Below are 21,945 nucleotides of genomic sequence, written 5' to 3'. Positions count from 1 at the left end.
TTGGATCTGTGTCTATGAGATGTGTGGGATATAGGTGGATCTGGTTAATTTCTTTTGTTGATCATGTAATTTAATCCAATTCATTCTAAAATTTGGGAGATGGACATAATGGTCATTACATGTTTTATTTTCAGAGAAGGGCCTCTTAAATAATACACAATACCTTTGTTTTTCTAATATGATTTTTTTTTCTTTGTTTTAATGCAGGAGATCTGTGGAAATGTTTATTTGTCTACCAAGATCTGTGCAAATGTTTTGTCTTTCTTCAGGCAAAAATCAGACTAGAACAAGAGTTGCAGGCCCCAAATGTGGAGAGCTTCGTAGTTGAAAAGCATCTGGACTCTAAATTATGAAGTCTTCTGAATTATAAATTAGAGAAAATGAATATGAGCTATATGACAGATGCTTGTGAACCACCAAGCATCTGTCATATAGGTCCACTTCTTTTATTATTCACAATTTGATAATTACACTCTCCATAGGTCCACTTTTTTTATATTCATTCCATGAAATGTGAATTGATTAGAACATTTGAGATCAGAGTAGTTACAACCACCAAGCATGGAAGAGAGGGAGAGAAACAGAGTAGTTATAGCAATGCGGAGAAGAAGAGAAGCAGGAAATAGACCTCACAAGTTAAAGAAACTTTCAATTATATACCAAAAGATATCTACAGGTTTTCCAAAAATGAACCATACAATCTTTATGATCCAAATCAATCATTTTGTATCGGGGTGCAAATGAGCTGAGCGCAAAATCGTGTGCACAAGCTCCTTTATTATTTGAAGTAGTTAATCAAAATCAAGTCTTGCAGCTGAGCTTGATACGAAGGGTTGAGGTCGGTGCAATTTTTTTAAAATTTAATGGAGCTTGAACAAGCTTGTTAACAAATTAACAAGCCAAGTTGAGTTTCTATTAATTTTTGCCAGATCAAAATATTTAGGTCCGGCTTGTTTATGAGTTGAGCTTTAAATTTTGAGCTTATCCTGTTCTCTAGTTGATTGAGCTCAACGAGCCTTGTCATCGAACCAATCAGGTGTTGCTTGCGAATATTATGGTTTGGGTTGTAATTCTGTGAAAATCAACAAACCCCCATGGTAACTCACAAATCTCTGTGTAAGATAAACATCACAAAGTCAATGCCTAGAAATGGTTATTATTGCAGGCCAAACAATAAGGACAGTGATTTGATCAATAAAAAATGCTTTTGAGCACACCAGTATAAGTTTCCATGCAGGCATATAAAACATAATTTTTTTTTTAAAAAAAACTATATACCAATCCTGAGAGGTGTTTTGATCCTTGGTTATGCCATGCAAGGAATGCAGGATTCAAAGATGGAATTCCTCCTGCTGTTGTGATCAAAATTACAATTAAAATATCTAAAAGGTGACTCACGGTATCAATCATTTACTTGGATGAAATTCTCAAACTAGAGATACTGGCTTCCAGGATGAGGCTTAGCCTTAGGTCAAATGTGCAACCTAACATATTTCTTCATCAAGTTTATTTGAAATAGCTGAATAAACTTTTCCAAGTCAGCTTCTCTCGCTTTAGGTGAAGACTTTCTCTAACTCGGAAAGAGGTGATATGCAAATTAACACTCTGGTTCTGGTTTGAAAGTCATTACTCGTTCGAAAGTAATGACTTTCGAGCTTGACATTTTTTTTTAGCAGTGATTTGGTAACAAGAAAGAAGATTAGGTTGCGAAAAGACGACTAGGTCAGAAACAAAATTTGTGAACTTTGAAAAATTCAATTTTCCTTATAGCTTTGGGCTTATCATTTTATTATTTAAGGCGCCATCCACCAACTACTCTTGTTGATGTATATGTCATTCTCATAATAATTTCTCTAGGACCATGCTAACGTGGATGAACGGGACTCTGAGATGCAGATGTGAAAGGAACTAAAGTGTTGGTCGGAAGAAATTAATGTGAAAGGAACAAAATGTGCTATTATGCATGGTTTGATAGCCTTGAAGTCAAATTTGGCAACCTGTAGACAAACTTATGGACTCCAATGAAAGCAGGGTTTGCACTTAACCTAGCAAGAGGGTATTGTTGGTCCCATATCTCAATGCATCCAAAGTTACATGCATGCGACTGTCTCCTAATCGATTGGAAACACAACTATTTAAATACTTTTATTCTTTTGCGCCCAGGGGTGGTCACTGGAATGAGATAAATATTTTTCATATGATCTTGTCATTAATATTAACTATTGATTATTAACTAATGATTGACTATTGATTATTAACTAATAATTTATTGATTATTAGATATGAGCATGGATCCTCTGCGGTGTGCACCGTTATGGATTATCCCTTTTTTTATGGAACATAATCATTCATTTTTTTCGTGCAACCATGGATGACTGCCATCAAGAGATAGATGACTATCAAAGAAGACGGTCTATGAGTGCGTGCCTTATTGGGGATGTAGAGGATTCTGCACCGTAGAGTATCCTTGTTGATTAGATATTTATTCTTGACCCAAACCTAATACATGAGAAATGTTCAAACCCATCCAAGGAGTAAACTAAAACGCAGCTTCTTTTGTACGACTAAGTACAATCCTATATTATTTTACTCAATATATTGTGTAATCCTAATAGTACACCGGGAATTTTTATCAGCACGGAAAGAAAATAAAAGGGCAAACCATATCTTAACCATGGATTTGGAACTTTCTTCAATTCTGTTGAATGCCCAATCTCTTTTAAAAACTAAAAGTCCAAACCAAGTAGGATATAATTCAGATATGATTTTTTGAATCTACTGAATCGTGACATAATGGCATCTTACAAGGAATTCAAAAACAATTGTACGGCATAAGTCCATGTGTGAATACAAGTGAAGGGATCTTTTAGCTTAGGACAAGGCTTGATCTTGATGTCCTGTGGATATTAAATTGTATTTTGGATATCAAATATCCCATTCTTAGTCTCCAATCCCGTCTGCTCCATTTATGTTCCTAATATAATGCCTGTTGAGGGGCATCATAGATGAAGATTATGTTCCCAATAAAAACAATTTCTACGCATGCACTTGTTCATTCGACCTCTGACCTAGACCAAATTCTCTATAAAAAAATTCTACGCATGCGCTTGTTCAATGGACCTCTGACCTAGATAAAATTCTTTGTAAGAATATTATTGTGGCAGAGTCCGTTTGTCTTTGCTTCCTTCAAACATCCAATAGTTTCATGCTACACGTATAATTATATATATCAACCTAAAATAATTATAGTTGAATTGTCAGCAAGGCATTTCAGCTTACAAGTTATATATGACAACGTATCACATAATCACTGTCTGAGCTCTTAAAGAAGAGTTTTTTTTTAATTTTTTAATATATAATCGAGTACATAACTCTACAACCAAGTTCAAAAGGTAATGTTGCAAGTGAGATATACCGTGATATAAGCAATGTTTTTTTAAAAAGATGCACATAAAAGTCAAAAATAGGATAAATGTCCCTAGAATAGTGCATGCCCTCAAGACATTTCAGAAATTTAACAAAATGTTACTGGCAATGCTTTCAGGGACCCCTTCAATTTCTTGTGAGAGATAATAGGAAAAAAAAATAGTAGAATTCATAAGATATAGATCAAATTGCAACGTGCCATGCTAGTGCCATTGCAACGTGAGAAATTGACAAAATCATAGAAGATTGCATCGAGTTTTTTAAACAAAATGGAACTCCAAAGAGAAGGGGACACACCACGCGGATCCAAGATGACGAAAATACCCTCGAGTCTAATGGTCCTCGCCCGGACTATTTCCGTAAATTTAACGCAATGCGAAGGGCTCCGTTATTTTAATCGTCGGAAAGGCTTAGCGTTTTCGCGCGCCAGGGGCACACGTCCTCGAGAGCCCACCCCGAGGCGTCTTTCCTCCCGGCCTCTTTCTTTTCCTCCTCTCCCCCCAAATCCACATCGTGCCCCCTCTTTTTAAACGCTCGAATAAATCTCTCAACACCAACAACCGCCTCCAAGTCAAGCTCGCTTTCCTCAGCGTCGACGAATACATAACCAAAATAATATTTAATACAGACAGAGGGGATGTCCCTTTTGGACCTCTTCTTCGCTCCGCTCCCGGACCCGGTCATCGAATTCCCGAGATTCCTTCTGTTCCCATTACCTTGTCCTCGGTGGGCGTCTCTCTCGGCTGCTTCTTTTCTTGGGTTCCGATCTCATCGGAGCGAAGGATCGTGGCTTTTCTTCTCGAGCTGCGGATTTGGAGTTCTTGATTCTGTTCCAGTGATCCACTGGCTCTGTGGGACTGGGTGCTGGTAAGCAGCTTGATTGTTCGGATTATTGATCTTTTTTCTTGAGATTTTAGTGAGGATTGGTCAAATGAATTAAAGGGTCAAGAGTTTGATATGAAGCATTTCTTGCGTTGCTTTGCCAGGGCCTTGGGGTTTCTTGATAGGTTCTTGATTGGGAGTGACTCTCTTTTTGAGGTAATATTTAAGAATTTCGGCACGTGCGTTGTATTTTATTTGTTTTGCGATTTATTTGTAGGGTTCTTTTAACCTTTTTACTGCTGGAGCCTTTTTTGGTTTCAAGAAATCTTGAGTTTCTTGTCAGGGTGTTGGTTAACTATTCGTTGTTGAAATTGTTCAGTTGTAAGCATCTGTAGTTTGTTTTGTCCTATTCTATCTGCTTGTGTTAGAAGAAGAGCTTAATGAGGCAGGGAATAGGTTATTAATACAGAATATATCTGAAAAACATTTTCTTTTTCTTTATAGTATTTTGAGATAACGAAGATAAATTAATTGGTTTTATGCACATACAGGTTAAATGACTGTGGTTTCAGAGAAGTAACATTCTGGTTATCTTTCTCTCAGTGTTTGGTTCCTCTGTGCAAGTTTTATCAAACGATGATTTGACACCATTATTTTTAGCCACACAGCTGGACTTGTCTCAAGATTTTGTTTGATTAATTCTTCCTGGATCCTTCTCCTCCCTGCTCCCCCCCACCCCAGGCCCCTTTCTTGAAATCTTTGAGGTGTACTGACTGATCACAGGGCACTCCTAAAACTTGCCTTTTTCTCGAAGGGCTAAAGGTTGCAGAAAAATGACAAAAAGTCAGAGCTTAATTAAGACCACTATAGCATCATAATGTAGATGGACTCCAGGACCTTTAATCTTTTAATTTTGGATTCTAGGCCAGACATGACTCAGAAAAACAGGGCTAGCCTGGTTGAGTTAATGGGTTTCTATTGCTTGCCCAGGTCTTTAACCATAATCACAACATTGTAGGCCAGTTCTTGAGCTTTACTCGCTGAATTTACACTGAGCCCAACAATAGCTAGAAACTACATAACATACATAGTTTTACAAAATTTACAATTTCATCTAAGCAGATTAGCAATGGATCATTAGTGAACTAGAGGTGACATTTCCTACCATGAAGCCCTTGATATGAGTTTTTATGGCCTCTTCCACCGAAAGGAATGACTATTTTGAACTAAAGTCTGCTTTACCTGCAGATTATTTCTAATAACATCTTTGCCAAACTCAATTCCTTTCTTTCTTGAGTGGAGAATATCCCACACTTGGAGAGAGGCCAACCGTGCGGCGGATTTCCTTGCTAGCTACTTCCCCTCGGAGAATTCATTTTGAAAAAACCCTAATGCATGGGGATGACCTGCCCCCGAATCTCAGGGATATTCTAGCTGAAGACAAGAGAGGAACTCCTTATCTAAGGGTGCATTACTAGCTTGCTGTCTTGTCTTTTTGGGCTGTATATTAGTTAGTGTTGTAATGGCCTCACCCTGTCTCAAATAATTGATCCCTTAATGTTTGTGTTCATTAAATAGAGATGTGAGCTGAACCAAAGTAATCTTTACCTACTTATCTTAGAGAACTAACAGTCCACTTTGCAACTTCTAAAAGAAGTTTCACCCTGGGATAAGCTTTTCTTGAAAGCTATTCTTTTACAGGATGCCCCCTTTGAAAGTGTGCATGGTGGTCAACTTTTGCATGGTTGTAAGGGTGGAGTTGTTGAGCAAGTCATCAATGCTTCCATATTCTTACTATCCTTTTTGACCCAATACCTCTCCTCCTTGAACATTGCTAGATTAAAGCTAGTATATGCATCTAGGTAAGCTTCTTGTATTTTTTTTTCCTGTACTTGCAGTCATTGGGCATTATTTATCCTATTTGGCTCTCCAGGGGTAAAAGTTCATGATTGTTGATGGATTGTGCTTTTTCCAATCATTTGTACATGTAGACTTCATGCTACTTGATGTATTTAGTGTATCTGTGTTGCATGAGTCAAATGTACCACAATGTCCAACTTTAACATCAGAAGTGGTTCATAACTTCTCATTTACATGAATATTGTAGAAATTGTTGTGTTACATAATTTCTGAATGTGTTTTTGATCGGCAACTACTAAAAAATTCTTGATTTTGTTCCATTAAGCTCTACTTTTATTTTGGCAGGAGGTCGAATCTTATCACTTAAGAACTTGCACAATCAGATACTGAAAAAAATTAGCTTAGATCTTATATTGCTATCAACATGTCTGGAGCTAAAATTTTCTTTTGTTGGGCTGCGGTCGCCATATTATCTTGTCTCTTTGTGCAATTTGCTGGAGCGCAGATCACTGATCCATCAGAAGGTGAATCCTTGAATCCTGATGATTACGTCCTATATTATCCACTGTCATATTCTCACCGATCTTCATAGATGTCTTTATGAAGGACAACACTAATTCCTACAAGCACATATTCTCGGATAAATAAGATAGCATTAAATTCAAAAATTTTCTCCAAATATTTGGCATAAGATGAACTGAGCTGAATTTATATATTTCTTTGAAATTGGAATCATTTTTTAAGAGAAATCTCATGTTGTGACATTGTCAAGGAACATGTTAAGAGGGAGTTTTGCTTATTGTTTGTGGGATAAGAGTTTCCTGTACAGAAAGCTGGCTTCTTCTAGAAGCTTGTCTCATGCATGATATTCCTTTTGGAAATAAGTAAGTTATCTGTCGAAGCTTGTCTCACATACCTATCCTTATGGAAATAAATTTTCTGTCTCTTAAAATAACTAGAGCTAGATTCTCAGGTTATGTTGATTTGCACAATAAAGGAACAGGGCTTTGTTTAGCATGTCATCACAGTTCATGAATGGAAAACAAAGATGTTGTGCACCAGGCTCAAATTTATTGGCTGTTTAGATAGCAGATTTGAGTATAAGTTCTCAAGGAAAGGATGGAGCTTGAAGAGAGAAGAATTTATTAAGCATAAAATAAATTGAATAAGGAAATAAGGGTAGAAGAATGAGAATAATAGGAGTAGCATTATTTGCTGTAGCGGCCGGAAAAGTGAAGTGGGAGTACAAGAGAAGGAAACTAGAGAAGCGCACAGGAAAAACATTAGAACAGAGAGAGATGCAAATAATATGGAGCTGTTGAACCACTAATACCTTAAACGTAATTGATATTTAAGTTATTTGCAATTGGAACTCCATAGAACCCTTGTAAGACTGCAAAATTATTTTGAATGCAGTCACGATGCATTTAGGATTCTTTAATTCATATTTACTCTGGGATTAATAATTGATGTACAATTGGCCATGCCCATGTTGGCCACTGGTTGGCATGGCATGTTTCATGCCATGCTGTGTTGAGCTATGCTGGTCTACCCACCACATACTTAAGCTTGTGGTAGATGAGGGGGTATGTACTGATGCATTAGAGTAGTCTGACATGCTTCAGAATGGACGTACATGCATGATACAAGGCTATGTCATGTGATATATACTTATGATAGGGACTGGCATGATAGGATACTGCAACAGCTGAAAAATAATCCATCTCAGACACCACTGCTTCGGGGCAAACATGTCAAACCTAAATTAAGCAAGAATTATTTGCCTTTTTGACCAGCCACTTTTTAGTATAGAGCATAGATTAGAACCATTTAATGTAATTTAAAATTAAAATTTAAAGTCTAAACTAAGCAAGCTTTCAAATTCCTTGCATAAGTAGTTTTAAGCCACCTATTATTCTCTAGTAGCCATACTATTTTCCACCATTTATATCAAAATGAAACTCTTGCCTAGTACTACATGGGTGAGAACACCCTTAATGGTTTGTCCCACCCCAATGATATTGGGATTCTATGATGTTTGAGGCCCAAAATGGGCTGGTCAAAGTAAAACTTTCCATTTTGGGTAATAATTTGACTGGATATATCTTCCAATTTAGGAAGACTTAGGCAGCATGGTATAAGGCAAAATTGATGTAAGAATTTCTGACTCCTGGATGAATTTCATCTTAATGTCAATTCCTTAGTATTTTAGAAAACTTTCGCCTTTTCTTAACTAGAAGAGGAATTCAACTTGGATTCCACACTAATATACATAAAGGATTGTTGTATATGTTTTATGATCGATTAGTGAAATCAAAAGGAGCTAAAACTCTACTATTGATATTTCTATTATTTTTCATGAGAGGTCCGAGTTAATTGGATTGAAGAAATTACTTCTCTCTCTAATCGTATCAGCTGGAAAAGTGCGGCATTTGCATCAGTATACTGTACCCATTAAGAGGCCAACAGCCAGTATATACGCAAATGTTTTGTTAAAGAAGCATCATATTTTATTTATAAACAATAAGTACATGTTACACTATTCATAGCTATTTGGCAAGGCTGGGTAGGGGAGTATCCTCGCATTCTTAGTCCACTTTCCAAAAGGGTCGGGTCTGTTAACCGCTCAGCTGATGATAAGCTTCGCATAATATGAGTATTATCCTGAATCTATGACAAGTATGCAGATGTCTTTTTGTAGATGGCTAAAGTCTGTTGGACAAGAAGACAGATCCATGAGATAATAATTACTATTTTGTCATCCAACTCAAACTGGAGTGTCATCAGCACTCCCTGGTTCACTTGGTTTCATGTGGAAGACCTTTGCTTTTTTTCATCACTGGCACTTGCTGGATATCATTTCTATGTTTTCAGTTTGCAGTTGTCCATGTAATGTGACCTTGTCATTGCTAAGTGCACCAGCAAAATGAACCAAAATTGTATGTACAAAGTACAAAGTACAAACACTATCACTTTGTATAATTAATTTTATGGCAAATAACATTTATTACTTAATAGTTCATTTCCTTTCTTTTTCAACTTGTTTTACCATTTACCATGTGTAAAATAGATTATTTTGAACTACAAAGTATCAAAGTATGAAATAATATAGAGTCCAGACTCTAGACAATGTATCATGAATTTTTTCTAGTGGTCAGTATGCTGTACTGGTCGGTACCGGGCGTATCGTACCCGTATCGATGGGTACCGGTATCGGTACGCCAATGTCGGTACGTCTGGCGTACCGCATATTGTACCGTACCGACACTCGGTACGCCTATACTAGTGCGGCACCGGTACGGGGTTCAGTACCGGTACGGCGAACCTTGAGTGGTCTACTTTAGAAACTTAGACATTTACAATGAATTAGAATAGGAATTGCAGATAAATTACTATATTGATGAATAGCAGGTGTAAGAACAATGCAATGATTACCTATTGAGACTAATTCTTGTTAGTAGTAATTTTAAGGTTACTGATGAAATTGGATTAATAAACTCTGTTGATGTGCTGTTACTCTTAAGAGTTCATTTTCTTTCTTTTTTGGCTTATTTTACCATTTATAATATGGGTTAGTTTGAACCACATAGTAAGACATATTCTGGACATTTCACCATGAATTCTGCTCGCAGTATACTGAACAAACTTATAAATTATACAAGGAATTAGAATATGAGTTCTGGATAAATTATGATTTTGATGAAAGGTAAAAGTAAGAGCCATGCAATAATTGCCTATGAAGACTGATTGTCATTTCTTCTTATTATTAGTAATTTTAAGCTTACTGATGAGTGTGGATTGATAATTCTATTTTGATCTGCAGTTACTGCTTTGAAGACTATCAGGAATAGTTTAATTGATCCTTTCAATAAGCTCAAGAATTGGGACAGTGGAGATCCATGCACATCAAATTGGACAGGGATTATTTGTTACAACTCTACACTAAGTGATGGATACCTGCACATACAAGAATTGTATGACTAAAGCTTTATTCCCTTATTATTTTGACATTTACATCTGTGCATAGCAGTACATGCTATAGGTTACTTCCATAATGATCTTTGACATTGTTTTCTTCTTCCTTAGTTGAACCAACATAAGTTGGACTGGAAGTGTTTTTTTTTTTTTTGGGTGATGATTCAATGTTAACATGATGATATTTGAGGGAAGATGGTCTGTTACAAGTTTTCTGGCTTTCCAGTAGTTAGCGACAGCAAATGCAGGATCAAACTTTCCAGTAGTAAAAATATAATTTATAATTTGAAAGACCCCTGCACTCAACCAAGTCACTTAAATCTTCGACAAAGTGTGTAATTTGAATTTAATGATCAGTAGAGGGATTGTTTTGGAACTTTTTTCATAGGCAACATACACCACAGTGTATTACATTGAATAGATGTAATATCTTTGAGGTCATGTGAGCAAATCATTCATCTATGCACATCAATATAGGGGATCACTTTGAATAGACATTAACACTTACGTAGACAATAGACTCCTTTCAGCAGTACTGCAACTGTGTTATAATGCATGCATGATAAAAAGCATTATCTGCATATTATGTTACCTCCAAGAACTCTTCAATTGCGCAAGAATATTTTATTCTGTTGTTAAATTGCTGGAGCATTCACCATTCTTCTTCATACTAGGACTTTTTGTCCCCTCTCTGCAGGCAGCTTTTGAAAAGGAATCTGTCTGGAAATTTATCTCCCGAGCTTGGTCGTTTATCTTATATGAAAATATTGTAAGTCTTCATGGTTTAAATCAAGAGAAAAGATACATCCACCAGTTAGGAGTCTCGTTTCAATTTGTATTCCAGCCATTATGACTACAATTATGCATTCATTATCATTTATCTGTTTTTGTCTTAAACATCTGTGGATTCTTTGTAGTGCTGATTGATATTCTTCTTTTGAAGGGATTTTATGTGGAATAATATAAGTGGCAGTATCCCGAAGGAGATAGGCAATATCACTTCTCTGGAACTTATGTAAGTTGAACTAGTAGTACTAGAATTTAGCACTATAGTGAATAGAAGATCTACACAAGTTATATCTTGTTTGTTACCCCTTTTGAGCCCTAGGTTATGAACTATTGTAATCAAGGTTCGCCATCTCAATACCGGACCCTGTTCTGGTACCATCCTATTATAGTGTCGGTATGCGGTATGGTACCTTAAAAATTAAAATACCGAGTGTCAATACGGTACGGTACCATGAACTGATTCGGTACAATACTCTTGGTACAATACGATACCGACCGGTATGGCAAACCTTGATTGCAACAATGCTTCCTGCATTTGCTTCCTTTTTGCGTTCTTATGTGAAACTTACAGTGTCTCAAAACATATAAAGTAGGCATCTATCTATATTACTTTGAGCTTATTGGTATTGAATTGTCACTGAGACTTGATATTTCTTACTTTTGGAATCAACAACTACAATATATTTAATCATATTAATAGTTCTTTAATGTTTGTGATTTATATGATGGTTGATTGATACAGTTGGCACTGATATGCTTATGAATTTTTCTTGATGTTTAATTCATTATCTAGACAGTTGCATCAGAAACAGAGAAAAGCCAGGTGACAATAGGAGTTAGTCAACTGTTTAATGACATAAAATTGATATAATATAGGTTCAAGGGTTGGATCTGCAGACAGCCAGAGATTAATTGGCCGGTTAGCTGAGAAGTTAACTAAGTCATCTTGAATTCTTTCCTTTTGGAATTTTTGCTTCAGTGCATGTTTGGAATTTTCAGTATTACAAGCGAGGAAAGTCTCATTCAAGGAACTGGAGTATCCTGGTGGTCGTTGCTCTTTAATTTGCTGACCTGTCTGCTTGCAAGAATATATAATTCTGTCTTGGGAATATCCACAGATTGATGTCTTTACATATAATTGTTCTGGTTTACCATCTTTCAGTACATTGTTATTAATTTGAGACTGTAAGCTGTACAATAGATGCTGAAAAAACAGTTTTGGGCTTTCAAGTCAGAGGTGAAAAAGAACTTATAGTATGTGTGCCTTTGCTAATGTGAGACATTTCCGTGTCGTATGAAGTATGAACCGACTACTTTATTCAAGCAAATTGCAGTTGAAAGACAATGATAAGGCCACTAAGTATACTTGCTAGATATCTGGATAGAAACTTGGTCAAGATGCACACATGCATTGTGCTTTGAAATGGATATGCTGCAAAGAAAATACTACTTGAGCAAATCCATTTGGTCTACATAGAGTGGAATATCATGCTCATAAGTTTAGCTCATCGTTCTACAAAACTGTAAGTGCACCGACGAATACTATTATCAGGTCATGAATATCACCTCAATACATGTGAAGAAGATGAAAAGTTCCCTTTTTTAAGGGAAAAAACCTACATGATACATTCATATCTTGAACTTATTAATGTAGGTCAAAAAAAAATCAGTGAAAAAAATCTCTCATCATGTAAGATACAAATTCTCTTGATCAGAGGATCATGTATATTCATATTATTTCTGAGACTTAAACAGCTAAGAGATTCCTAGTTGACCTAACATGCTTATGTACCTATTCCACAGGCTGGCTGAGTTGTACAATTTTGTTATTTATATACATGCCAATTTCTGATTTACATGTAAATTGTAAATCTTTCTGCGTCTGCCTACCTGCTTAGTTATGATTATAAGAATATCACGCTCGGCACGTGCATGTCAAGTATCTATGCTTTCTTGTCCTTTTCCTTGGTATCAGCTGTGCATTTTAACTTCCACACGACTCTGGAGTTCAGTGTTACCTTGCACTCATAATTTCACATTTTCAAATTACTTAACCTAAGCAAGCATGTATTTCCATACGTATCTTGTTAGTGTGCTGAGGATCCATGTGCTCTTCTATATTTGCAGGCTCTTGAATGGTAATCGACTTTCTGGACCTTTACCTGAAGAATTAGGCTACTTTCCAAACTTAAATAGAATACAGATAGACCAGAACCAGATATCAGGGCCCATACCAAAATCATTTGCATATTTGAACAAAACACAGCATTTGTGAGTATGTTTGTTTTTAGTTTGTTTTATTTAGTTATGAAGGATCTAATTTCTAATAATATACTTGAAATTTTTCACATAAGCCACATGAACAACAACTCCATCAGTGGGCAAATTCCACGTGAGCTGTCCAGATTACCAGAACTTCTTCACTTGTAAGTTTTATTCATTAGTGCATCTCTTCCTTCCTTAATCGATTAACACTCTCGCTAGATTTATTATAATGAGGTGGGGGTAGGCCATTCTGATGATTGTGCTTTGTTACCTTATCACTAATAAAGCGAATTATTGCAGTCTTCTGGACAACAACAACCTAACTGGCCATCTTCCTTCAGAATTTTCGAGGCTTCCAAAACTTCTCATCCTGTAAGTACTTTACTCTACTAGCACTAATTTGAAAATGTCATGAAACATGATGACTTTTTTTCATTGTTGGTTTTGTGGACCCTTGTTTGAACTGAAAGCTATGAGCCTTCATTCCTTGCACTGATGGTTCTGCTAAAGCAAATCTTGATTATTTGGATTAGAAAATATAGCACGCTTTTTAGAGGCTGGGTTATGCAAGAGCAATCCTTTGTAAATAGATTATTTAGTATCTTCTCCAATTACCTTGTCTCCTCTCTAAGAAAGCAAGACCTATATTAGCTTATCCAAGGAGTAATTGCATTATTTTCTTCCTCTTTGCATTTTTTCATTTTTTATTTGTTGCATTTTTGGCTTAGAAGGAGGCCTTACTAGAGTTACATTCTTTGTTGGTCCGTCTTGAAGCCCAATTATGTTTTCTGGCAATTTGACTTGATATTGACCATGTTTGGATGCTGCACTTATCTTGCTATCAGCAAGAGCTGTTGATGGCATGTATACAAAAGATTACTACACCATATAGTGTACATTGTTTCTGTAGATGTGAAAATACAAAACCTGATCTGTAATGTGGTACACTTCTTCAGTTGCCTATTCTGTATAATTATATTACTTGGCTTTTATTATAAAGAAAATGCTTTGGGAGCTGATTAAGTGTACACAGAAAGTTCCTTGGGCCCACTAATGATGGCTTGGAAACTTTAAGTTCAGCCACCTCGTGGATATCGCTAGTTCCTTCAAGTTGCATTAATCCCCTTGTGCCATCTGGCAGGAAACTTTTGATGTGCAAGAAACCAATGCCCCCTATCATAATATTATAATCTTCATGTTAAATTGATATTTTGGTCCATATCTTGATTTATAGGGGTCCTTTTTTCCTCATTTTGTTGGTAAAGTTTTTAAAGTGCTACATTTATATCTCATAGAAGCATTATGAATAGAAAATAATTTTGGCTATGTCAATCACACTGGCTATCTTGAAATAACAAAAGGTGGTGGACTATATCACATCTCACATGTAATGCTACATTTTTGTTATGCTTCCTTAGAATGCACTTCATGGTTCCTTCCAACAAAGGATTACCGTACTGCCTCATACCATCCAGTATGGGGCGTACCATATTGTACCGGATGGAATCGGTACAAAACTCAAGTTCGGGTTGGTACAGGCCCCATACTGAGGCATATTGAGGTGTGCACCGACCGGTGCCGAAAAAGTGAGAAAAATGGTTGGATGGCTAAAATCTTAGTTTACACGATATAGTTTATCAAATTGTGGTGTGGATTTTCTGAGGTTCAGGGCCATATCCTTGTGATTGAATCTATTATTTTATAACTCCTGATAACCTAATAACCCAGTCACTTATTTATTCACAAAATCACTGTTGTGTAGATATGAATTTACATATTTCATTTTTCTAGTCATTTATCATTTGGATCTACTGCTTCGGTTTGCTTCATGTGAAATTGTGAATACTAATAGTTTTACTTTTCCATCCATTTTGCAGTCAAGTAGATAATAATAACTTCTCCGGGAGCACAATTCCACCTTCTTATGGCAGCATGACTCAACTTTTAAAGTTGTAAGTGCAAGTGCTTATTATCTGTGAGTTTGTATTCAGATTTAGTGAAAACCTTTTAGATATACATAAATTTTCAGTGGACAATGTGTTGAAAATATGCACTTTTCCAGACAATAGTTTTGAGGTCATCCTTGAAATTTGTTCTTCTTGCAGAGAATACTAGTGAAGAAGTACTTCACTGGATTTTAACTGCCAATCACTTTCATTTTCTAGTTAACTGAAAAAAGGCTACATTAAAAAGGATATAATAATGATTTCTTTTATAATGAATGTTTTATTATCTATTTTCTCCCTGCTGCTTTAAACTTCTTCTCTCACTAAGAAGGAAGAAACTATATGGTAATTCTGTTCTTTGTTTTTTTTTTTTTTTTTTTTTTTTTTTTTGTTTTGGGGGGGGGGGGGGGGTTAGTTTATTTCATCTAAAACTATTGATTCCAATCCTCAGTGCATATTTATATAGAACAAATTTGTGTTTATTGGCTTTCGATTTGTAAAGATCATTTTATAGTTTGTGATTTTTTGCTATTTAAACCTTAAGAAATATAAATAGGTGGAGTTTCAGTAACCAAATGGAACCCATGATGTTCCAGTAGTCACGCTTAATCCTTGCCTGTAAATGGTTTAGGTCCTAATAACATATTAATTATAATCTCATACAGAAACTGGATAGTGTTATTTGAACTATGAAGTACACCAGATGTCTTGCAAAATCTATGTTAATCTAATATATATTTTATTTGGGGTGCACATGAGCTGTGCCAGATAGTGTTACTACACATTTAGGTTTGCAGGATTGGACTGGTGAGATTTTTGAGACACTTGGACAGGAAAAGCATGGTGAGGCATTCATGGGCTTCCCAAAAATTGAGCATCCTGCTTTAACCAGAATTATAGTCACTTACAATTTGTTGAGTTTTCCTGTCAAAAACAAAAATGCTATGGCACTTCAATTTTTATCTATTTAAGTGTTAAATGTTATTAAATCAGACTCTCACATTTATAGTGAACTGTCATACCTTTTTCTTCATTGCAGTCATGGTAAGTTGGCATGAAATGTAGGAGTTTTCTATACGAATATTATTTATTAGTCAAAATTAGTCTCGTGGTCAAGTACTTTAGTTTATCCAAAATTATCTTCTGAAGCATTTAATTTTAAATTGCACAGAACTACAGAAGTGTCCACATGTTCAAGATTTTTAGAGGTTGCAATGTCAAACATTTTTGAACACCTGGTCATGCAATGCCCATGCTAGTGTCTAGGTAAAATTGGTACTAACCCAACACGTTCCCATGCCAAGTTGCTTCCTGATTGGTTTGATTTCAGTAATGGACACATGGAGCTTTTGCATAAATCCTCTTTATTGAAACTAAAGCATGCTCTAAGAATGGTAATAAGCAGGAAGTGTAGTGTCAATTTGGCAAGGAATAGTAAATCGAGGCACCCATTCTATGACAGATCTCAACTTACCCTCTATTTTTGTGCCTTTTATTTTTGGATGGTGTTAACTGTTAACTGTTAAGGTGTCCTGGTTGTTTGTTTTCATTTGAAAATGCTTTTGTTAAGCAATTCAATCATGGAACATAGTAGATTTCTTTAAAAGAGATATATGCTGGGAAGTCACTTTAAGGTTCTCAAGTCCCCTACTATGTGTAATATGCCCTTCTATAACCATCTTATGGAAATCAAGGTCTCAGAGAGGGACATTTTGCCTCACAATTATTGCTTCTTGTGATGGAAGTACTAGGAAGACTGCTCAAGAGAGTGTATTCATCCGCTGCAAGATATTAACTTGACTAATTGTGGTTTGGGTACGTGTCAGCTTACTTTATATTTGCTTATGATGCATTAGTTTTGTGTAGGACCAACTAAATGTGCTTAAGTTCAACTTCATTTGGTCCCATTTTAGATTTGCTTTTATCCCAAGATTTATTTCTCAAAATGCTCCATATCAGAGACAGACATGGGAGGCAAAACGTTGAAACATGTGATTTTGTAGATTCACAGTTAAGCATTGAATCTTGTTCACCAAATTTTCTTTAAACTCAACTTCATTGGGTCCTGCTTTTGATTTGCTACTAGTCCAAAAATTACTCTCAGACAGATGTGAACGTGAAAGCATAAAATGATGAAACATGTGCTTTAGTATATTAACAAGTGACTGTTCAGTTTTTTTTGTTCAGTGATTTATATTTGGTTTGGCTGCTGGACAGCAAGCCTCTATGTTGTGGAGAGTGCATTACAAGTTCAATAAGGAGAAGTTTACAGACAGAACAAACTGCAGGAAGCGGTATACTGATGATGGGAGAATTATTTAATCCGCCAGTTGGATCCTCTAAATTCTAAAGCCTGTGATGATATGCATTCTGCATTTCCTAGATTTGATGCAATTTTCGAAGTAGCTTCAGAAAATTGGCATATCATAAACTAGCCCTTCAGAATGATATAGTTTGTTTGACTGACATGCTTTCTGGATTTTATTTGTGGAAATCCTGCATGTTATGCCATATGATTGGAATCCTTTTGTTACTACAATCACAATGTATATAGTTTCATTTATAGCATCAGCAGTCTTGGTGTTACTGTCGTGGACGGTCTCTTGACTCTCTTCCATGCTTAAATATTTTGCAGGTTAAACTTGGAATAAAGTTTCCAGCTTAGAAAATCTTGCCACACCTGATTATAGCTAACATTAACAATGTTTTATTTTGGTTCACCAGGAGTCTTAGGAACTGCAATTTGCAAGGAGCTGTTCCTGATCTAAGTCAAATACATCAACTTGGCTACTTGTAGGCATTGCTATAACGTTCTGAAGTGCAACTTTATAGAAAAATATTTTTGGTCTTTTTTCTTTACAAGATTTTTATTTTCATTTTTTTAATTAACGATGATGGGATCTAACAAATTGATGGTATTCATATTTCAGAGATCTGAGCGGGAACCGGTTGACGGGATCTATACCATCTAATAGACTTTCTAACAATATCACTACCATGTAGGGAAGACTTCTTAACCTAAATACAGTTCCCAGTGCTTCAACATATATTGCTTGTCCTAAATCTGTTATTTTTGTTCTGTAACCTATTTGACATGAGAGTATGTGAAAGTTTTTCAATTCTTGCTTTAACTTATTTTTTGGAATTTGTATGCAGTGACCTGTCAAACAACTCTCTTAATGGATCCATTCCTTCAAACTTCTCAGGCCTTCCTAATCTCCAGAGATTGTAAGCATATACTTATTCATAGCTTTTGCACCTCTTGTTCTTCAACTAGCATACTTTCTTGTTGACAGCAACCGATTTATGATTTCAGCTTTGTTGCAGATGTTAAACTTTATTGTAAATTTGTAATCACTATACTTTTTCTTCATGATTCGTCCTAGAAGATTTGTGCTTGTGAGCTATGCATTATACCAGACTCTCATTATTCAATATTTTATTTTATTTTTATTGACAGGTCTCTTGAAAACAACAATCTAAGCGGTCCTGTTCCATCCACTGTTTGGGAAAATGTAACTTTAACTGGAAATAAAAGTCTCACATTGTAAGAACTGTTGGCAAAGAGAGATGCTTGCTTCAGGATGAGAATGATTAGCTAACATTTTCTGTCACAATTTTTCAGGGATTTCCAGAATAATGGACTTTCAAATATAGCAAATGCCCTTAACCCTCCGGCAAATGTCACCCTCTTGTATGTTTTTTCTTTAAATATGTTCCAGTGGTAGTTGTTTATCATTTGACTAGATTTAACAAATATTTATTTGACAACTTATTTTTCAAAGGGGATATTGAGTACGAATTATCTCTATCCATTCATGTATTTGCTCAATATTTGCTTGTGTTGCTAATGTTGTTTTGCTTTTTTTTTTTTAATGTTCATTTACATATGCGCTTGCGTCCTTTCATTGAGGATTGTCTATTAGTGTATATGATGTCAATAGAGCCCGTACACATGCAGCAATATAGATGGTGCAAGGCATGTGCTGAGTTCACATATGCTGCTAGGATTTTAGGCACTAAATCCGGGAGTGAAAAGTTAAGTTTGCTGACACACCTACAACTATTGCTCTGATATTGTAGGTGTAAATCTGAAAAATTCAGACTAGAAACCCAAACTTAAATACACCAGTGGCAGTATTCTTATACTTTTTTACTTAGATTTGACTTGTTTTCTTTGTTTCTACTACTCCGCACTCTAAAATGTAGGCAACACTTAAGCGACTTGGAGGTTTCTCATTATTTTTGGCACTTAGTCAGCAACAAGATTTTACTTGTAATCTGTGGAGCTAGAACTATGTAGTTTACATGAGCAAACTTCGCATGAAAGAGTGCAAAAAGATCTATTGAAGCTTAAAAAATATTCAATTGTATACGAAGCTAAAATATAGGATTATATCTCTAGCTTTTCATGGCATACACTAATCCTAGAAACTCATGCATTGCTATGGGAATGTGAATAGGGTTCAAAACAACTAAGAATTGAAATTTAAAGAAGTTCACAGATGACCGAGGCAGAACGGACTTAATGAATTTGATGCAGTGTAGGATGATGTCAGATCAATATAATACTCTATTCTTCTCTGTGTCAAAAACATTTTGATGCTATACAACACATCATGAGATGCTAGTCCCTTAGATAAACCAGGATTTAGGATCTGACACGGTGAAAAATAGTACAAGACTCCTAAACTTATAGCTTTGAAAAATAAATAAAGAAAGAAAAAAGTGACAGACTATTTGATGCCTGCTGGTGTCATGTGTCAACATGGCATTATTGTGTCCTGTTATTGCTTTGTCAGATTATCTGACCTCTGGGTACTCAAGGCTACCCGGAGTCCATTATTTAGGTCATTTCTTGGATATTTGGGCCTTCTTGGAGGTCAGCTTCTTCCACTGTTGGGAGGTGTGGCAAGAGAGAATAACTCTACCTGCATATGCATTATTTCCTTATATTTATATATTGGTCAAATAAATAGTTTAAATAGCATATGCAATTTTTAGTTTATTTCAAATATGTGCAGTTCTTTTGACTTTTGGCCTTTATTTTATTCCAAGTTAATTTATCATATTAAGGCCGGTTTGGGAAGATCCCATGGGATCCAGCAGAATGTGAGCATGGGAGGAAGGGAGGGAGCAGGAGAGCGAGAGGGAGAACATTGGGGTGGGGGGGCTAATCTTGCATTTTGGCTCAGGGCATAGCTCATTTCAAGTATTTGTGTTTTTATATTCATTTAATTTAAAGAACATATGCTGGTTTTGAGATTTAATAATTCTAATACATCATCAGCATCTTACATGTTCAACATACAAACAAGGGGCATTTAGGTGATTCCAGTACTTTGTAAAAGCTTCTTCAATATACCCCAAGCTATTAAACCCAGCCATATGCATACATACTGATGTATAAAACTTATTTTCAGCTGTAATTGTTCTCTCAGATTGTAGTGTTAACATTCATTGGCACAATATGCACATTAAACTGCAAATTGCAGACAAGGGCCAAAACTAAATTTTCAAACTTGTCATATATGCTTTCTATTTTTATTTGTAGTTTGTGGTGCGATGCTTTTCTTTGCATGTCTAATGATTCTTTAATTTGTTGATTCTTGTTTATGACTCCCATTTTTACTCTAACATCATATCCAGGCTAGCTGGGAATCCTGTATGTGCAAATGCAAGCCAACTCAACATAGTCGAGTTCTGTCAGCCTCAGAATGTACAAGCTCCTGGAAGCTTAACAAACTCCAAAACAAGCTGCAATCCATGCTCTACAGATTCAGATTTTGAAATTAATCCATCATCTCCTTATCCATGTTTTTGTGCTGCCCCACTTAAAGTTGGATATCGGCTAAAAAGCCCAGGGTTGTCAGATTTCCGGCCATACGTCTATGATTTTGAGGAATACTTAACATCCGGTCTTCGGTTGTCTCTTTCTCAGTTGTACATTGCTTCATTTTTGTGGGAAGAAGGTCCAAGGCTAAGGATGTACTTGAAGTTATTTCCCAACAATACAAATTTATTTACTGCAAGTGAGGTCAGACGAATACGAAGCATGTTCACAGGATGGGAGATTCCAGACTCAGATATTTTTGGACCATATGAACTTCTTAATTTTACTCTTGGATCTTATGAATCTGGTATGTCATGAAGATAATGTTTGACAACTAAATGTTTATGTGCGCTTAACACACTCGCAAAAGATGTTTTTTAAAAACTTGTTATTGGGGAATATACAATTTACAGACAAAATCAGGAGTCTGGATTGACATTTCAGATTTTCTAAAAATAACCATATTTAATAACAACATGGTATAAATTTGTGATACTGTTGGTGTATATGTAAGAGAAATTTAAACCATTTCAATAAATCTGTTGATGAAGTAGAATTCAACAAATTCAAGAATATTCTTCAAAGAGTAAGAGAAGATTTTATATAATTAAAATGCAATGAAGATGGGAAAATTTGCACGGGAATATCATTTAAAGGAATTTAGAATCTGACAACATGAACCATGATTGTTCCATCTCCAATGCATAAGACAGATTTCCAAGGTTCTTCATTGCCTCATCTGAATGTCAGTAGTCCATGAAATTCATCATCAAAGTACAAGATCTGTTTCTTTAATAGCTAATGGTTCTGAGTTGGTTAAAAACACCTGTTTAAAAGCACCTGTACACGATACTTTTGAAGAATCTTTCAAGTATATCTTTTTGAATAAGTTACATGCTCATCTTTGAAGACGTGAGGCATAATTTGGAGTTGAAGTTTTTTTTTTTATCCATTCTAAATTATGTACTTGATATTCTATTTATGTTATTAGATTTATTGCCTTGAAGCTCCAGCTTCTACCACGTCAAG

General features: G+C 35.7%; 1 protein-coding gene across 3 annotated transcripts in view; it reads left to right on the top strand.

Annotated features, from left to right (window-relative positions):
• Positions 1-3,943: 3,943 nt before the first annotated feature.
• The window catches only part of LOC103702160 (probable LRR receptor-like serine/threonine-protein kinase At1g06840), a 37,747-nt gene continuing 19,745 nt past the window's right edge, over positions 3,944-21,945 (top strand). The window contains exons 1-16 of one of the 3 annotated variants that reach the window (XM_039124479.1): positions 3,944-4,293; positions 4,413-4,464; positions 6,454-6,632; positions 9,932-10,082; positions 10,781-10,852; positions 11,027-11,098; positions 13,000-13,143; positions 13,227-13,298; positions 13,438-13,509; positions 15,015-15,089; positions 17,808-17,876; positions 18,014-18,082; positions 18,240-18,311; positions 18,544-18,630; positions 18,709-18,777; positions 20,733-21,223. In XM_039124479.1, the coding sequence (XP_038980407.1) occupies positions 6,533-6,632; positions 9,932-10,082; positions 10,781-10,852; positions 11,027-11,098; positions 13,000-13,143; positions 13,227-13,298; positions 13,438-13,509; positions 15,015-15,089; positions 17,808-17,876; positions 18,014-18,082; positions 18,240-18,311; positions 18,544-18,630; positions 18,709-18,777; positions 20,733-21,223 (1,615 nt within the window). In that variant the 5' untranslated portion in view covers positions 3,944-4,293; positions 4,413-4,464; positions 6,454-6,532. The remainder of the gene's footprint in view (positions 4,294-4,412; positions 4,465-6,453; positions 6,633-9,931; positions 10,083-10,780; positions 10,853-11,026; positions 11,099-12,999; positions 13,144-13,226; positions 13,299-13,437; positions 13,510-15,014; positions 15,090-17,807; positions 17,877-18,013; positions 18,083-18,239; positions 18,312-18,543; positions 18,631-18,708; positions 18,778-20,732; positions 21,224-21,945) is intronic. The other 2 variants (XM_008784475.4, XM_026802639.2) reach the window with 2 other exon arrangements.

This window comes from Phoenix dactylifera, chromosome 3 (assembly GCF_009389715.1).
Source record: "Phoenix dactylifera cultivar Barhee BC4 chromosome 3, palm_55x_up_171113_PBpolish2nd_filt_p, whole genome shotgun sequence".
Lineage (NCBI taxonomy): Eukaryota > Viridiplantae > Streptophyta > Magnoliopsida > Arecales > Arecaceae > Phoenix > Phoenix dactylifera.
Note: the sequence above shows the minus strand (reverse complement) of the source record. Positions and strands in the feature narration are given on the sequence as shown.